At 55.7% G+C, this 18734-nt stretch overlaps 1 protein-coding gene across 12 annotated transcripts in view; it reads left to right on the top strand.

Annotated features, from left to right (window-relative positions):
• Nucleotides 1-18398, top strand: part of Ptpru (protein tyrosine phosphatase receptor type U) — a 71518-nt gene extending 53120 nt beyond the window's left edge. For 3 of the 12 annotated variants that reach the window (XM_058570967.1, XM_046468771.2, XM_058570974.1), the window contains 11 exons: nt 5182-5218; nt 5838-6136; nt 6844-6998; nt 8849-8984; nt 9445-9594; nt 11048-11221; nt 12547-12687; nt 15155-15280; nt 15421-15578; nt 16871-17006; nt 17243-18398. In XM_058570967.1, coding sequence (XP_058426950.1) covers nt 5182-5218; nt 5838-6136; nt 6844-6998; nt 8849-8984; nt 9445-9594; nt 11048-11221; nt 12547-12687; nt 15155-15280; nt 15421-15578; nt 16871-17006; nt 17243-17305 — 1575 coding nt within the window. In that variant the 3' untranslated portion in view covers nt 17306-18398. Of the gene's footprint in view, nt 1-921; nt 940-5181; nt 5219-5837; nt 6137-6843; nt 6999-8848; nt 8985-9444; nt 9595-11047; nt 11222-12546; nt 12688-15154; nt 15281-15420; nt 15579-16870; nt 17007-17242 lie in introns of those variants that run through there. The other 9 variants (XM_058570968.1, XM_058570972.1, XM_058570973.1 and 6 more) reach the window with 6 other exon arrangements.
• The last annotated feature ends 336 nt before the right edge of the window (nt 18399-18734 follow it).

The following is an 18734-nucleotide window of genomic DNA, read 5'->3' as shown; positions in this document are numbered from 1 at the left end:
GCAACCTCTACTGCAGTAGTTGGAACTTGCTGGATTAGAGGGAAGAGCCAGAGACAGGGCGGGCAGCCAGGAGTCCTGACCATGGGTGTCAAGAAGAGGCCTTGAGTCTGCTCAGTGGGTATGGCTGAGGGAGGTAATGGGGGAGGCCCAGGGACTCTAATCAGGCTCCCCCGCCCCCTGCAGCAAACCAAGCTTGTGAGAGCATTATTTATTCATTTATGGAAATATACAAAATATATTTTGAGTGCCTGAGCACCAGGGGTACAGATGTGAACCAGACAGGCGCAGTCCCTGTTGTCCTTGAACACGCATGTTCTAGTGGGGGAGGCCAGTGAACAGACAAGTCCAATAACTTCAGATTGGATGGAGAGGACGGGCCAGAAGAGAGGAGGGCCTTTCCCAGGGGCAGGCTGCGTGGAGGAAGCTGGGCTGGAGCTCCTCTGGGCGGCTAGAGCGGAATCCCAGGCAGGGAGCATGAGGACGAGGCCCAAGGAGCAGAGTGTCATGGGAGCCGAGGTAGTTGGGACTCCAGACACCGTCTCTCCTCTCCCTCTTCTGTCTTCCTCCTGGGGTCAGACGGGCCACCCTTTGCTTCCCAGAATCCCTTGCCTTCTCCCCGTCTCCTAGCCTGTCCCTTGGCTGGGATAAGTGCTGGGCCTGACCTGGCAGATGTGGGCAGCTTCGATAACAGAGAGCCTGTCCTCAGCCATGTCAGGGTCCCAGCTGACTTCTCTTGGGCCCTAGCAGGGACATGCCACTCCCACCTCTCTGGCCCAGCCTGGCCCACCCATCTCTGCTCTGCCTCTCCTGCTCACGTAGACCTTTCTGGCCACTCCTGTGCCGGCCGGGCCCACCTTCTCTGCCTCTGGCCTAACATCTGTCTCTTTTGCTTTGTCCTGTTCCCTCACTGGAATCATTAAGATTCGGATAAACCGAGAAGTAAGTATCTCCCCCTCCTCCTGCTTCTCCTCCTGTCTGTCTGACTGGCTGTATCTCAGACTTTGTCTCTGGCTCTCTCTCCCGCCTCCTTCCCCTCTCCTTGTGTGCCCAGCACCAGTGTCCACTTCAGCCGCCTCGCCAGGGGTGGCCCAGGGCTAAAGACAGCCACAGGGTCCCTGTTGTAAGCAGCTCCTCCCCCACTTTGAGATAGGCAGCAGTATTGGGGTGCTTCACCTGGCCCTCTGCTCTGGCCACCCCTGTCTGTCACCTTTGTCCTCAACCCTGTCCCCTATTCCCCATGAACCTTGCTGGCTGTACCTTCTGCAGGGCCCTTGAGAGAGGGGGATGGGGGAAGCTACCCTGGGTGGTCTTGTCTCTGCTACTTAGGGGTCAGGGTCTTTAGACCGTTCTTGTTCAGTCCCCCTAAAACTAGATTCCTGAGCGTTCAAACCCTGCCATGATCAGTTTGTGTAAAACTCAACTCCAACCAGTTTACCCTCAATGTTTTTTTAGGGGAGTAGTTGGGTATTCATTAAAAAAAAATTGTACCATCTTCTTTTGGAGAATTAAAACCCTGATTCATCAAGGGAGCCTCTGATTTTATTTTTAATTCATATATTCTATTTTCATTATATTTAATGATTGGAGTCTTTGCTATTTTGAGGATACCTCTTCTATTTTCCTTTAAAAAACACATTTCTTGCTTTTTTTTAATCATTGCTAACATTCTGCTTGTTATCAGACTTTCAGACGATGTGGAGAGACTGACATAGAAAGTGAAAGGTCCTCACAGTCACATTTGGCAGAGATGATCGATCATCCCAGATGTACCCCTTATTTTAAGTGCAGTCACAGAGTGGGTTTGTAAAATTCTCCAATTTGGAAGAAGGATTAGGCTCACAAAAGGTGGCGGCTTTGAGGACTGTGGGCGCGCCCTGCGGTGGAGTGCCTGCCCCATTCTGTCCCTTGTTGTCAGACCCTTAGGAGGACTTAGCTTAGTTCATCTCGCAATGCCGGATTGCAACCGTGTCACTGACCGGGAACCTGCTGTGTGCCAGGCACTTTAAATACATGTTTTACCTTTACCGCACTCTGTGAGGTGGGAACCCGACTGACGAGCATTTGACAGATGAAAAAAAAGTGACTTGCTCAAAGCCAAAATCCAACCTTAGCCCTCAACCCTCACACCACACTGTTTGTTGTTGTTTTTAATCCAGGGTTGCTTAACCACTGAGCCACATCCCCAGCCCTTTTTATTTTATTTTTTTCATACTGGGGATTGAACCCAGGGCCACTTGACCACTGAGCCACCTCCCCAGCCCTATTTTGTATTTTATTTAGAGACAGGGTCTCACTGAGTTGCTTAGTGCCTCCCCATTGCTGAGGCTGGCTTTGAACTTGCAATCCTCCTGCCTCAGCCTCCCGAGCCTTTGGGATTCCAGGCACGTGCCCTGCACCTGGCCAGCCGTTTTTATTTTGAGACAGGGTCTCACTAAGTTGCTTAGGGCCTCATGTTTAGTTGCTGAGGCTGGCTTTGAACTTGTAATCTTCCTGCCTCAGCCTCCTAAGTCTCTGGGATTACAGGTGTGTACCACCATACCTGGCCACACTGCAGTTCTTGTTCTTTGGGGAGCATTGGGATGCCAGGGGTTCTTGCCTATAATGCAGATAAGTGTCCCTCAGACTCCAGCAAGGGTTCAGGTGTGTGACTAGGAGAGGTTCCCAGGCCCTGCGCATCTTCCTGGAGCATGGGGCGGGTGCTCTCTAATGCTGGTCTCTAAGGAGGGTTGGTGCGAGGTATTCTACTCAGGCTCCTTTAAAATTTGATAAGTTTAAACTTCCACGTGTGTCCTCTCTGTCACATAATGGTGCAATAGTATACATGTATTTAAAAAGATAATGTGCAGGGCTGGGGATGTGGCTCAGTGGCAGAGCACTTGCCTTGCATGTATGAGGCCCTGGGTTCGATCCTCAGCACCACATAAAAATAAATAAATAAAATAAAGGCATTGTGTCCAACCACAACTAAATTTTTTTTTTTTTTAAAGATAATGTGCAGATATGGAGGTTGTTTGCTTAAACACTTGCTTCAAAGTGTGACAAAATGGACCCCTGGACCATGCTTTCTTCAGAATGATGCCTCCAAACATCAAGAGAGAAGGTCCTGGGGGTTCAGCAGAACAGAGCTGAATTTTAGACCAGCTGCTTATTTGTCAAATTGATCTTTTTTTTTTTGGAAGCAGTGCCAGGGATAGAACTCAAGGTCTCGTGCTCTACCCCTGAGCCACATCCCCAGTCCGGTTGGTCAGTTTTAGTTGAGTTCTGTTCCTCTGTTATCTACTGACTGGTGCTTGAGCACTGGCCTGTCCTGGGCCCTGGGGTGCAGTATTCAGAGGTGGCTGAATCTGATGAGGTGTCTGGCCTTGGGGGGGACCCTGATTTGAGGTGGGATAGGCTGTTTCCACTTGGCTGGTGCCGAGAGTGGGAGGGCAGCCCCTGGACAGCCCTCGTCCTCCTCCACCTGCCTCTTCTGGCCTCTTATAGAAACAGTGGCTTAGAGCGGCAGCAGGAGGGATTTAGGGTAGACCTGGAGAGGCTGCCATTGTGAGGACTGAGTGACCCTTTTCAGTACTAGTTACTTTGGGTTTTGTTCCTTTTCATAGGAGGTAACAACTGCATCTGAGCACATGTCTTGCTGTTGGCCTCCTATTGCAGAGGAGAACGGTGGCTTAGCAATGTGTGAGGCACTGGGTTTGATCTTAGCACCACATAAACATAAACAAAATAAAGGCCTGCTGTCCATTTCCAACTACAAAAAAAAAAAAAAAAAAGTTGAGAGCCTGGCTGCTCCTCAGGGTGCTCGAGGCCCTGCAGTATCAGGACCCTCAGGAGCTGGTTGGCAATGCTCAGTCCCAGGCCCCTGCTCAGACCTTCTGAATCCCAGTCTGCCTTTTCCCAAGATCTCCAGGACAGAAGTCCCCTCCTGGGGTTCAGAGTCTCACAGCTACTGCTTGGCAGAGCTACAGCTGGGAACTGGGCCCATTAGACTCCCAGACTTGGATCCTTAGCCCTACAGTAAAGAACCTCCCACTCAAGCAGTTCTTGACATTGACACTGTTGGATCTTCAGGGACACTGCTGGATCTTTACATCAGTAGTAGTAGCATAAGAGCAACTATTAAGTGTGGACTTGGTGCTTGACACAGTGCCAAACACTCAACATTGATTGCTTTATTTTCTCCTCAGGACTGCCTGTGGCCATTCCACCCTACGGGTGTGGACTTGGAGGCACAGCGGGGTGAAGGGCTGTTGGCTTCAGTGCATGCAGTTAGAAAGAGGTGGAGCTGGGATTTGAACCTGGGCAGTCTGGCCCAGGGCTTCTTGGGCCTGGGAAGTCCAGGGGGCCAAAAGAGTTAGTTGCAGCGAGCTGGGGACAAGGGGGGAGCAGGGGCTGAACTTGATTGTTTTCTCTCTCCTGCCCTGCAGTACTTCTTCTCTTTTCTGCTCTGCCTGCACTGGTGCCCTGGGTATTGGGTGGGCTCTCTGTCCCAGAAAGATGAGGGCCTGTCGGGGACCCTCAGGCTACTGGGGCCTCTCCTTAGCCCAGGGCTCTGGGGATGCAGGATGAAGTAGCCCTTGACCTCTCTTTGTTCAGGTGAAGTGCTTAGTATGTAGCCATAAGAGAGTCTCAGAAAAGTTCATTGCTATCATTGTAATTGCTTTTAAAGATTTGAGCATTTTATCTAAGAGCCATTTGCTTCCAAACCTGAAGCCTTCATCAGGTCCCCCTGAGCTGGGTGACTGAGGTGGGGGTGGGGCCTCATGGCTGAGGACCGTCTATCCTGAATGCCCTGAGGGGGGTTGGAAGAGCTGACACCTTTGGGGTCTAGGATTGATTAGGGCTTCTGGGACTCTGGGAACAGGGCAGAGTCACCTTGAACTTTTTCTCCAAATATCAGCCTCATTTTAAACAGATACCCCCCCCCCCCACTTTGTGAATTGGGAGACCCTCCAGGCCCACAAGGGAGTCATGTCCTCTCTGGGGGTCACACAGCAAGCTGCTGATGTCCCACTTGTATTCCCTTCCTTGGGGACAGGAGGACGAGCTTACCCTGTTCAGGAGGCCCTGGCCATGAGTGTGGGCAGTTCCTCAGTGGGGTAGGGGTGCTGCTGGGGGAGAGGAGGAGGGGCTGAGCATTAGGAGCTGCTCCCTGGGGTCTTACCACACCCTCTTCTGTTGCAGGGTTACCACAGGTCAAACCACTTCATAGCCACACAAGGTACCCGGCCGCTCTGCCCGTGGGCGCCTCCCTGTGTTGGAAGGCCTGCCTGTCTGCCTTCCCTGGTGACCTGCTTGGCTCCCTGTCTGCTTCCCCATGTGTCTCTGTGTCTTATCCCCACTCTCTTTGCCTTGGCCTGTTAGCATCTGTCTCTCAGCCTCTGTCCTCTCTGTGTTCATATTTCCTGATGTGATCAGTTTATCTGTAATTCTGGTCCATCTGTCTGTCTCCATGGTGGTATGCGTGAAAGGGCTGGGCAGGCCCAGTCCTGGTGGGTGTGGGTTGTGCATCTGGTGTAGTGGCCTCCTGGGTCCCGTTTGGCTGAGTCTTATCCCCCTGTCGATTCGTCCATCCTTCTTGGAGACTTGCCCCATGGACCAAAGATCTGCCCTCCAGCTCTGCTTCCTGGGTCCCAGTCAGCATGATGGGGCTCTCCAGCCAGGCCCTCCCCTGATGCTGCCCACCCCCGGGCCCTCCAGGCATGAGTTGGCAGCTGCTGGGTGTATGTGGGTGAGCATGAAGCCCTCAGTGGAGCCCAGAGAGCCTCCTGGCCTGGGGCAGCAGTGCTGGGAAACAGGCAGACACTTGGCTCAGGGACAGGCACCTTCTGCACCCCCAGGGCCAAAGCCCGAGATGATCTATGACTTCTGGCGCATGGTGTGGCAGGAGCACTGCTCAAGCATCGTCATGATCACCAAGCTGGTGGAGGTGGGCAGGGTAAGCAGGGCTGGAGGTGAACTGGGGTGGGTGGTCCCTGGGGCAGTGAGGGGTCCACTGAGTCCTGTCCTGTGGGGGCTGCAGGTAAAGTGCTCACGGTATTGGCCAGAGGACTCAGACATGTACGGGGACATCAAGATCACACTGGTGAAGACGGAGACGCTGGCTGAGTACGTGGTGCGCACCTTTGCCCTGGAGAGGGTGAGTCTCCCCACACCTGTTCCTGTAGCCCAGGGAGCGGGAGGGGTGCCCAGGGCAGCACCTGGCAGGAGGCCACCTGCTTTCTGGGAGAATTGTGGGAGATGGAAGGCAACTGACTTTGCGGGTGGCTCCAAGAGGAGTTTGAGATGATGGAGACAATGATGACGGCTGCCTGGTGTTGGTCCTACCCTCTGGGGCACTGTGGCCAGCCTGTCACATGTTAGTGCAGCCCTGGAAAGCTCTGTGGCCTAGGTGCTGACCATTAGCTCCATTTTACAGGTAAGGAAAGTGAGGCTTAGGTGACTGGCCAGTAAGCCCTGTCCACAGTCCAGTAAGCCCTGTCCACAGTCCAGTTGTCTGCCCAGTAAAATCCTTAGGGGAGGGACAGTTTCCCCCTTGGAAGGAAGGCCTGAGATTCAAAATGATCTGGGTTTACACGACAGGCCCGTGTTTTAACAGTGTGGGTGTAAATATCAGGCAGAGCTCTGTCCAAGTGCTGTGTGACATCTGCCTGTCCATCGTTGGGAAGGAGGCTTCTCCTCCATGGGCCTCAGTTCCCTCTCTGGTACAATGGACGTTTATCCCTTCCTCTCCAGTACCGAACCTCACCTGTGAACACGAGGAGGCGCTCCCCACAGTGCCTGGCACATGCAGTATCTTTCAGAGGCTGCCAGCGACTGTGACTGTCCTTCCCATTGTCTCCACAGAGGGGCTACTCTGCCCGGCATGAGGTCCGCCAGTTCCACTTCACAGCATGGCCAGAGCACGGTGTCCCCTACCATGCCACCGGGCTGCTGGCCTTTATCCGGCGCGTGAAGGCCTCCACCCCACCCGATGCCGGGCCCATCGTCATCCACTGCAGGTGGGAGGGCCAGGGGGTCCCGGGAAGGGGTTTGGTGCTGTGCTGGGGTGGGGTGGAGTAGGCAGGCTCAGGGCCCCCAAGAGGGACTGGGCCTGGCTCAGCCTGCTTGGAGATGGGGCAGAAGAGAATAACCCCCTTTATCTTTGAGTTTTGGCTTGAGGTTGGCATCCACATGTGCCACAAGACCTGTGTGATGCTGAGGAGGTCCTGAGCCCTGAGGGGCCGCAGGGGTGGTGGCACAGCACCAGGCTCAGTCAGTCCAGCCCGCTCCTGCCCATCAGGTGTTCTGGGTTTGCAGGGGCTGAGAGGACTTCAGCCCTTCTCCCCTACCCACAGTGGGCTTTGCATGTCCCTGGCTTCCCTCCATAGCTCTTGCCTGGTTGTCTTCCTGTGACCCCGACTGTCCTTCCTCTCTCTGCTGTGTCCTCCGTCCCTCCACTAGCCCTTGGGCTTCAGCTAGTCTCTTGAAGCTGCAAATCCATGGCCTCTAGAGCTAGTCCTGGCTCCTCAGCTTCCCCAGTGTCATGACAGACTCTTTTCTGTCCCTGCCCTGCCTCCTCCAAGCCAGCGTCTTAGTTTTCTTTGTATGTCTTTAAGATGTCATCTTTAAAATCTAAGACTTTATGGATAGATACTTAAAGCAAAGTATACTTAGATCTCAAATCATTAAATGTACCTGGAACGTTGTGAATTTTCACAGACTGAACACACTGGTCGCTCCACTCAGATCAAGAAGCAGAATATCCATAGAACCCAGAGGCCCCTTAACCCAGTTCTAGAATGTACTCGCCTTCCAGAGCCATCACTGGCCTGACTTCTCAGCCCTGGTCTTGTGTTTGAACTTGACATAAATAGAGTCCTGCACAGGTGCTCTTTGCTGATGTCTTCGGTCCATCTCATGTTTGTAGGTTGTATCCTTTTCTTCTGGGCGAGTCGGCTACGACATATTCGTCCATCCTGCTGTTGCCAGGCCTTTGGGATGGTTGCAGTTTTGAGCTGTTAGGAATAGCGGTGCTAAAATAAAACAGCAGTGCTAAGGACAACCGAGTGCATGTCTTTTGGTCAAGAAATACAAGCATTTCTGTGGGATCCTATGTAGGAGTAGAAACGCCGTCTGTGTGAACGTTCAGCTTTAGCAGAATCTGCCAAGTAGTTTTCCCAAGGGGTTGTGCTGACTTAAGGCCCTTCCAGCAGGGGACAGGATAGGGAGTCATTGTATGTCCTCCCTGACACTTCAATGCCACCATTTTCAGATGTGAAATCTTAGTGTCATCTTTGTACCTGCTCCCCCTTAGCTCTGGTGCTGGGCACACGGGTCACAGTGATGAACCCAACACAGCCCAGCTCTCAGTGAGCTCCCAGGGGTTAGGGAGGCAGCCACAACCACCACGACTATGTGGCTGGAAGTGTTTTCGTGAAGCCAGGAGGCAGATGGCTCCAGAGGCTCAGAAGAATGACACCTGCCTGGAAGCGATGGAGGTCCCTAGCTCTTGCCTGGTTGTCTTCCTGTGATGAGTATGAGCTGTGGGGTTTTGAGGGATGTGCAGGAGAGCTGGGGACACCAGGAGGAAAGAACATTCTTGGAGTGAGCTCTGACATCATCTTTGTCTAATTGCAAAGTTGGACTGGCTTCACCTCTGCCTCTCCCTCTCCTTTCCCCTCCGCTCCTTCTCCTGAGGCCCCTCTCCAACTCTGTCCCCTGTCACAAGGCACCAGAGCTCTTCCAGCAGCCTGCTCCCTGGTGCCTCCTTGCTGGGTCATTTCTCTCTGGGCTCCAGCCCTGCTCTCCCGTCTTTTCCTTGGTCCTGGGTTCCCTTCCCTGATGTGCCCTGGGGCCTCTCTCTCCCCAGCGCTGGCACTGGCCGCACAGGTTGTTACATCGTCCTGGATGTGATGCTGGACATGGCGGAGTGTGAGGGTGTCGTGGACATTTACAACTGCGTGAAGACCCTCTGCTCCCGGCGCGTCAACATGATCCAGACCGAGGTGCGGGGACCCCACCCTGTCCCCACCACTGCCTCTGGGACCTGGATCTCTTACAAGGAGCTCAGGGAGGGGGGCATGTGTCTGAAGGTGTCCTTGGGCTCTTCCCTTCCCCAGGTGGTCTGGCGAGGTGAGCTGCGCACCTCTTAGCATCCCTCAAACTCAGCCCCTAGAGCTGGGTGTGGGGGTCAAACAGCAAAGGGTGCTGAAGTCAGGACATACCCGGGTTTGTGTCCTCACTAGATCTGTGACCTTGGGCTGTCCCCTCACCTCTCAGAGGATCTCCCAGGGTGTTATGGGGATGCAGTGTGAGATGAGCTAGCAGGTCCGTGAAGGCTGCTTAGGTAGGACTGGACTCCGCCTTAGAGTCCTGCCTCAGCCTCGCGCTCACTGAGGCCCTCTCTCCTGCACATCCCCAGCTTCTGGTCCTCTGCTCGTCTCATGTTCTCATCTGCTGTTCCAGGAGCAGTACATCTTCATCCATGATGCAATCCTGGAGGCCTGCCTGTGTGGGGAGACCACCATCCCTGTCAACGAGTTCAAGGCCACGTACAAGGAGATGATCCGCATTGACCCTCAGAGCAATTCCTCCCAGCTGCGGGAAGAGTTCCAGGTGGGGGGACGGAGGCGTGTGTGTGTGTGCTGGGAGGTTCTGAGTACCATAGGCCTTGAGGACCAAGCAGGAGGGCCCAGCTAGACAGGTGGAGGGGAAGAGTTGGGTTACTAGGAAGGACTCTGAGACAGTGGAGGAGTGGTGCCTCAGCATAGTTAAGCGCTCATGCTTCAAAGTCAGATAAACCTGGGGTCATATCCTGGCTTGACTAGTTGGGTGCTGTGAGTGGTCTTGAACAAGTCACTTCACTTCTTTAAACCTCCAGTTTTTTGCCCAGAGAAGAAAGATAGTTGACATTGCCCTTGTAGCATTTGTAGTCATCAGGATTCTTTTGGTTGTGATAAAAATCCAGCTCACTGACTCCTGTAACTGGAGACCCTGAGGGTGGTGTAGATTCAGTTATGGCTGGATCCAGGGGCTCAGACGATGATGTCCTTTGGTCTCGGTCCACTCTTGGTTCTACTCTCCTGTTCTTGGCTTCATTCTCAGACCCACAGCCGGCACTCGGCAGTGCCAGGATCATGTCAGTCTTGTCAGGGACTCTGAAAAAAGACCCTTGCTGCTTCCAACAGCCCCAACGAAAACCCTAGACCCAACTCTTGTGTTTCCATCCCTGAACTGGGATCAGGAGGTGGAGCACACTGATGGGCCCGGCTTTGGTTGCCTGATTCTGCATCATCATGCTGTATGGCTGAGAGCAGGGAAGGCCTATTGCCTATCTCTAGAGCAGTCTCCTGGTCCCCAGGCAGGCAGTGAGTCCAGTGTCCTCCCTCTCCAGGGATCTTAGCAGGTATAGCTGGACCTCACATGCCAGGTGCCAGGGCTCTAGAGCCACCTGGGTGACCTCACAGGAAATGCTGCTGGCGATGCCTGGAGAAGGGTGTCAAGCTCGAGGATCAAGATAGGGTTGGGTTCCCTGTGAGGGGTCCCCAAACAAGAGAAAGAGGCGGGAGACCTGTAGATCTAGATGCACAAGGCCTGCAGGCAGAGGGGTGGCTTTATTCAGTACCAGGTGCTCAGGACTTGTGTCCTGTGACCAAGGACAGTGGCCACCTCGGCCTGGCACCTTGATCTGCTTTATGGGAGCAAGGGTTTTAGGGCCTGTCGCATTGCAGCCCTGCCAGGCCAGTGCCGGTCCTCACCGCTCCTACACATTGGTCTGCTGAGCTGCGCTCTGCCCCGTGCTCGGCCTGCTCTCACTTTTTCCTCCCAGCAGCCCCTGGAAGGAGGCATATTATTTTCCTATTTTACAGTTGAGGAAAACTGAGGCCGAGAGCTACAGTAGTTGTCGGGGGTTACGTGAACGGCAGGGGGACGGACTCCGCTCTCCAGAGCTCAGCCCGGGCCCTGCCCAGCCAGGCCTCCATTCCTGTCCCTTCTCTCTAGACCTCAGTGTCTCTGTCCACCAAATGGGGTTAACCGCCCTGCCCAGTGTCCACCCTGCTCTTTGTAGACGCTGAACTCGGTCACGCCGCCGCTGGACGTGGAGGAGTGCAGCATCGCGCTGTTGCCCCGGAACCGTGACAAGAACCGCAGCATGGACGTCCTGCCGCCGGACCGCTGCCTGCCCTTCCTCATCTCCACCGACGGGGACCCCAATAACTACATCAACGCAGCCCTGACTGATGTGAGAGCTCGGGGGTGCGGCGGGCTCCGGAACTCCCCCTCTCAGCAGCATCTGGAAAGGTCCAGGGAGCAGAGGGAGGGCTCTGCCTATTGAGGGCTCGGGTTGAGGGCACCCTCTGCCTATTGAGGGCTCAGGGGGCAGCCCTCCTACCCCTGCTGACCTTCCTCGGGACGTTGTCCAAGCCAGTGACCCCCTCAGGTGTTGCTCTCAGCAGGCGTGGGCTCTGGGTTGTGAAGCCCAGGTGGGGCTGTCTTCAGGATCCAGCCTGCAGGGGCCTTGGCTGGGGATGCCTTGAAGGGTTTGGGGCTGGACTGGGAGACGGGAGAGCGTGTCCTGGAAGGTGCAGCTGGACCCTGCTCCCAGTACCTGGTCTGCAGTGGGGACGGGTTCCCTGGTCTTACCTGGCAGTGTTGTCTGAGGGCTCGGGAACCATTTAGAAGTCCCTTTTCTTGCCCCGCCATCCCCACTCAGGGGGCTGCACCTCCTTTCCTCTCCTTTCCTCTCCTCGCTGGAGCCAGCCGAGAGGCAGATGGGTAGAGAGTCAGGTGTTGCAGATGAGACTAGAGAACATGACTTCACGTTTGTGGTCACGTGCGCTGGGTGTGCCCTTGCCTGTCAGCCTGTCTTCGGCTGTACACACACAGGCCACCCCTCCCATTAGGGACAGGCCATCATGTTTGGCAGGGGTCAGTGGCTGTGTCATGTCTTCCAAGAGGAGGGGGCTGAGCTGAGCAAACCTGCCCGGGGAGGAGTGAGCAAAGGGGGGCCACCCGGACATGGAGACCAGAGTCGGGGAGCAGAGGGTCCCCTGCAGGCCCAGGGAGGTGTGCTCTTGATTGTGGTGTGAAATCTCTGTTCTCTTGACCCTTGCATTTGCGGGGCAGGACAATCAGTAAGTGAATATACAGTGGAACGTCATGCACTGGAACTTTCTACAGAGAACACCAGGCAGGAGCATTGAATGTTGGTTTGTGTGTGTGAGCATTTTTGATGAGGTGGCAAGGGAGGGCTTCTTTGAAGAGGTGAGTTCAGCAAAGACCAGAAAGAAATGAGGGAGAGAGCCATGCAGACATTTGGGAAATCGGGCGAGGTAGCAGGTGCAGACGCTGAGGCCGGGCCAGCTGGCTCCACCCTGGGGATCGTTTGCTGTTTTAGTCTGTGGGGGATCTGGGCACTAGAGGCCTGGGGCCCACCTGTCAGCTCAGGCCTCAGTGTGCCGGGCAGCCTCTGACGTGGCCACTGCAGGTGCAGGAAGACGGCCTATGGCAGAGCTCAGCCCACTCCAGGGGCAGTGAACTGCCTTCTGAGTGCTGGTGTCCCTGCAGAGCTACACGCGGAGTGCGGCCTTCATCGTGACCCTGCACCCCCTGCAGAGCACCACCCCTGACTTCTGGCGCCTGGTCTACGACTACGGGTGCACCTCCATCGTCATGCTCAACCAGCTGAACCAGTCCAACTCCGCCTGGGTGAGGGCCCCCGCTGGCCAAGGCCTTCATGGGTTCAAGGTCACGGTCCCCCAAATCAAGAGTTGGGGCCCAGCTGCACCACATGTTGTTGTGTGACCTCAGTTCAGTCATACTCTGTCCTAGAGCCTCCGTTTCCTTGTCTGTAAAACAGGGGTGTCAGACTGGAGCAAAACAGCTGCTTTTTATGGAGTACCCGCAGTAAGTGCAGACTCTGCTTTGCACTTATGGTCTCATTTATGACCGACAATGACCTTGGGGTGGGGATATCTCCAAGGTCACATAACTGGGAGCTGTGCCTCCCATCCTGCCTCATTCAGAGGTTTTTCCAGGAAGTTTATCAGTATCTCAACTAAACTGCCAGACAGGGGGCCTTTGCCTAGAGTAAAATTCAAGCTTCCGATTTCTTGATGGTTTGACCTACAGTCACTTAATTTACTTCTTTGAGCCTTAGTTTCCTTCTCTGTAAAATGGAGACCATCACAGGAACTTTTATTATAGGGCACTGTGCTGTGTCTGCCTGTGTGGGCACGCTGAATGTGGCAGGGATGAATATGAACAGGTGACAGTTGATTCTGAGGTTGGCCGGACACTGGCTTGGTGATCTCAGCCTGGTGATGGCCCCTTTCACTCTCCCCATTTCCTGTTGGGACTCCCAGGGCTGGAGCCTCTGTAAGTACAGATGCCCAGCCTTCTTACCTGGTTTGATCACATGCCCTAGGACTTTGGACCTCCTTACAGTCCCCACTTTCTGCCCCAGGATGTCAGGAAGATTTTTTGTAAAATAAGCACGATGGCCTCCTACTGATGATGTGGAGGAAGACTGTAGCTGGCTGTCCCCTGCTGCCCCGCCCTCAGCAAGGTACTGGGGATTAAACCCAGGCACATGCTAGGCAAGTGTTTTATTACTGAGCTACACCCGCTACCATTTTATTTTTTATTTTGAGACAGGGTTTTATTAAGTTGCCCAGCCTGGCCTCCAAATTACGATCCTCCTGCCTCAGCCCCCTGAGTAGCTGGGATTACAGGTGTGTGCCACTGTGCCTGGCTAGCTGGGCTCTTTGTGAGTCAGGCTCTTGGCTACATGACAGGACCCTGCAGGGAAGGGACCTAGGCCCAGGGTGGGGATCTGGAGAGTCCCAGGTGTGGCAGGGCAGACATCTATCTTTGCCAAGATGGGGGACAGGGACTGAGAGGGACCTCGTAGACTTTGCTCATTGCTCATCAGATTGCTCAGGTGTTCAGCCAACTTTTCCCAGGGACAGCTCCCTGCCAGTGGGCAGACAGAGGACTCAGCATCTCCTAGATCTCGTGGCCCAGGAGGAAGCAGGTCGAGAAACAGATAGTGATGGCCCAGAGGAGAAAGGCTATTGTGGAGCTGGCACGAGACTCAGGCCTGGGGACAGCGTGTGAGGAGGGCTTCCCAGAGCAGGGAGTGTCCTGGTCAAGATGTGGGGGAGGGTAGTGTTCTTCGGGTGAAGCAGTGGGAAGAGCCATCCCTGGGGAGGGAGTAGTAGTTTGAGGAGTTGCTGGGGCCCCAGGTAGAGGGAGGAAGGCAGGGTCTTGTCTTGGTGGTCAGAGGGAAGCCAGTGGAACTTGGCGTGTCATTTGGGATGCATTTAGGGGCCAGCCTCAGTAGTGACGGTATCCTCAGCATCTCTGTCCCTGACACATGCTGAGTATCTGCCTTATGCCAGACATAGCACAGTGCAGAGTGTTCTTATGCTCCTTTCCCATGGTCCTCATGGTAACCTCATGAGAATAGGTCCTGTGATGGTCCCTCTTTTACAGAGAAGGAAACTGAGGCTCAGGGAGGTAAGTGATCTTAGCCTGGTTTCACAGATGGAAGGGAAGATCCTCTCCTGGGTTCCAGGCAGAGAGGAGCTAGACCCCGGGGCTCCTGGCCGATCCGCCTATATTCTGTGTGTATGGAGGCGGGGGACAGGTGCCTCCCCTGCCTCCGGTCTGTGGTCTGGCGGGGGCAGCTGTGTAGCACCCTGACTCTGTGGGGCCCTGGGGCAGGGGTGCGGTGCTGAGCCCTGTTGTAGCATGAGGGATACCCCACCTCTGAGCTGAGGGCAGAGGCAGTGAGAGAGAACCTGAGGGGCTGGTTCTGGGGTGAGCAGGGAGACCTGGGCCTATTCCTGGAAGGTGGCTTCATGTATTGGTGCATGTTTTGCACACATGTGTGTGAGTGTGTGAAGGTGTAGGGTTCTAGCCACACGGCCATGGGCTCCACTGCCCTGTCTGTGAATGGTTGGTCTTGGCTGATCTGATGTGTCAGTGCTGGACACCTGGGGGCAGGTGTGTGCTACAGCTGGTGGGTGGGTTGTGGAGAGAGGGGGGACTGGTGAGTCTGGAGTGAGTGGGTGGGCCAGGGTACAGGAGCAAGCAAGGAGCCCGGGTGGGGTGGCTATGGCAGAGTCCTGGCTTGGCTCTACCAGCTCCCCTCTCTCCACACTTGCCCCAGCCCTGCCTGCAGTACTGGCCGGAGCCTGGCCGGCAGCAGTATGGCCTCATGGAGGTAGAGTTTGTATCAGGCACCGCGGATGAGGACTTGGTGGCCCGAGTGTTCCGGGTGCAGAACATCTCTCGGGTATGTGATCTGAGGAGCCCAAGGGTGAGAATGGGGTAAGGGCAGCTGGGGCAGCCTTGAATGGCCCTCTTGAGGTCACTCATTAGGGGCCCCTGTGACTCCAATGGTCAAATCCCTTTGGTTGGCTGCCCACGCCCCAGCTGCAGGAAGGGCACCTGCTGGTGCGGCACTTCCAGTTCCTGCGCTGGTCTGCCTACCGGGACACGCCTGACTCCAAGAAGGCCTTCCTGCACCTGCTGGCTGAGGTGGACAAGTGGCAGGCAGAGAGTGGGGACGGACGCACCATCGTCCACTGCCTGTGAGTGCCTGTGTGCAGGGACAGGTGGGGAGGGGTCAAGGAGCAAGGGCAGAGGTCCAATCTAACAGGGCCTCAAGGCTGGCACTGGAACCTCTGGGCTCCCAGATGGTCATGGGCTGTCCCCAGCCAGCCAGGTCTGGCACTTTCTTCCCTGGAGGAACCCAGTTTCCAGGGTGTAGACTTGACCCTGAACAATTGCCCGGTACCCTCTGTAAACATTGGATTTCACCAATTAAGTTTTTTGTCAGAATTTTTCACCTCATGAGATCACAGCATAGTTTTTTATGCCAGTGGAATTCTAGCCTTTGCTTTTGCAGGGCACACAGGCAGTGTCCCCTGCCTCCCCTCCTCTCCCTCCCTCTCTTGATCCCTCCCTCCTAGTGGTGAGGGGCCATGTATCCCATCCATCCCTTCCTTCCTTCCTTCCTTCCTTCCTTCCCATCATGCCCCATTCATAAATCCGTGCAGTGGCTCCATTCAGTCATTTCTTTGCTTCCTGCTTTTTCAAGTTTCTGGTACTTACCCAGCCCTCCCAGTTCCAGGCCAGGCACACTAGGGGACTGAGTCAGCCTGAGCTGGACCCTCAGGACTTTCAGATCTAGCGGGAGAGAACCCTGGAGAGGGGGCTGAGGCCAATTTGGTCTCCCATCCCCAAGGGACGCCCCACAGGGTGCAGTCTGAGGACAGAGTGTGGCTGGGGGAAGCCGAGGGTCTGGGGAAGCTGCCTCGTGTGTCTGCGCTGCCCAGCGGTGAACAGGCTTCCCATGTCCATTTTCCATTTTGCTCTCCGTGTCTGCTTGCTGCTCCACTGCCCTTCTCTGTCATTGCCCTTGTGTCTCACTGTCATTCCTTTCCAGTGTGTATGGCCTCCTTTCTCAAGGAATCTGCAGTCCGTTCCTCCTCCAGGATGTATTTTCTGAGATGACATAAAGCTTTAGAGGTCATTCCAGACTCTGAGCCGCCTCTTTAACCTGGTCCTGGGGCCACCCTGTGGGCCGTGCCTCTCCCTTCTGTTCCCGCCAGGCCCCGCCCCACCCTTTGCCCCGCCTCACCCTTTGCCCCGCCTCTTTGGATCCTTAGCCACGCCCCTCACCTGGCGTCTATGGCCCCTCCCCTCTTATTTCCTTAGATCCCACCTTAACCCCTCCGCCCTTTGGCCCCTCCCGGCCCCTGCCCTTGGCCTTCAGCCTCTCTGACGCTGCCCCATCTTTTGATTGCTTGGCCTTCCCCTTCCCCCTCAGGTGCCCAGGCTCCCAAAGCCCTGCCCCAAACCTTTTGTGTGTCTCCTTTAGAAACGGAGGAGGCCGCAGCGGCACCTTCTGCGCCTGCGCCACGGTCCTGGAGATGATCCGCTGCCACAGCCTGGTGGATGTTTTCTTTGCTGCCAAAACGCTTCGGAACTATAAACCCAATATGGTGGAGACAATGGTGAGGAGCCGCGTATCCCATGCCCAGCCTCCTCTTTCCTGGTCCGTGCTTGGCCAGTTTCCGCAGCACCCATCCTTCCCTACCTGGTCCCCACCTTTGGGCCTTGGTCTAGTCCTGCGGTGCCAGAACGTTGTCCCGGTTTTCCCCTTCCCCGGTGGTGGGCCAGGGCTCATGCTTGCCCTCTCCCCAGCACAAGGGAGGGTCAGGCTCGTGATCCCTTCTCTCCCTCTCCTCAGGATCAGTACCACTTTTGCTACGATGTGGCCCTGGAGTACCTGGAGGCTCTGGAGTCAAGATAGCGGGGCCTCTGGCCTGGGGCACCCACTGTGCACTCAGGGCCAGGCCCACCGGCAAGGAGGACTTGTCCCCCAACTCTGCTCAGCCATAGTCCCACAGGGAAAGTGCTGGAGTGGACGCTGGGCCACCTCGATGGCCTCTTCCACGGTGTACAGCGCCTCTCACTGTATCTGTGGGCAGGCTATGGGCCAAGGAGGAGCCGAGCAAGACTTCAGCCCAGCCCCACCTCCAGAGGGTCCTGCAGGCCTGGGCTGAAAGGCCTGGCACTGCCGGGCACAGTGACGGGGGCTCAGAACGGCCAGCTCTGGGAGACCCAGGCCAAGTCCCTTGACTGCATCCGAGCCCTTGCTAGAGATGAGCGAGGCCTTGCAGAGCGAGTGTCCCAAGCCAGTTTCCACCTGGCGCAGCCCTTCTGCACACAGGAAGACAGGAGGAGGGTGCGCTGGGCTTGCCCCCTAGAATCCCGTCTGGACCAGCCCCTGAGGGCTCGGCCCTGATTTGCCAGTGGGACACACTGACCATCCTCTTCAGGGGAACTGCCGTGCCCTCCTTCACCCCACTGCCTCCTGCAGCCCTGGGGTATCTTGCTCACCACCCCTCTGCGCTGCTGCTTCCCGACGTGTGCTCTGAGCTTCCCAGAACCAGGATCTGCCCGTGCCTCCCAGCCCCCCTCCCTGACCCGACATCTGCAGAGTGAGGTCACCTCAGCCCTCTCTTCCCTTAGCCTTCAGGCCTTCATGGCTTGGTCATGCTCAGCTTGGCCAGTGACCGTCTGACCCTGGGGTTGAGGCCCCTTTGGCTCCTGGTCAGGCTGCTCCCCGGGGCAGGGTGTGCTGGAGCCGAGCTGGTCACATCCCCTAGTTCGGAAGAAGAACTGAATGGAGGATCAATGCTTTTTGTTTCTTTCGTTATTTTTTGATGGGTGGGTGGGAAGGTCTCCTAAAAATGGGGCAGGCCACACCCCCATTCCGTGCCTCAGTCTCCCCATCTGTAAACTGTAGATATGACGACTGACCTACCTCGCAGGGGGCTGTGGGGAGGCATAAGGTAATGTTTGTAAAGCGCTTTGTAAATAAACATGCTCTCTGAATGCCACCCGGCAGCCCTGTGTGTATCTGACCAAACTGGCGCCTGCTCGCCTGCCCCCAGCCTCCCAGTGCAGTGGGGCTCAGAGGCCTGGGGTCTAGTCTGTTCTTAGTTTTTCTCTCCACAATGTGGTGTGGTGTGGTGTGGTGTGGACCAGGGCGTTGCTCAGGGTTCTTCTACGTGCAGAGGTGGCTCCAGGGCACCCTGGCCACGGTGGCCTCCACCCAGGCCTCGAAACAGTTCCTCAGACAGTGAGCTTCTTCTGGAGACCCCCAAGGCCACAGAGCTGCCTGTCACGCCACTGGAGACCTGTTTCTGGGGTTCAGTTCTTTCTGGGTTAGCATG

Source organism: Marmota monax, unplaced genomic scaffold (genome assembly GCF_021218885.2).
Source record: "Marmota monax isolate L192 unplaced genomic scaffold, Marmota_monax_Labrador192_F-V1.1 WCK01_AAM20220418_F8-fsc00008, whole genome shotgun sequence".
Taxonomy (NCBI): Eukaryota; Metazoa; Chordata; class Mammalia; order Rodentia; family Sciuridae; genus Marmota; species Marmota monax.
This window is presented reverse-complemented; position numbering and strand designations above follow the sequence as displayed.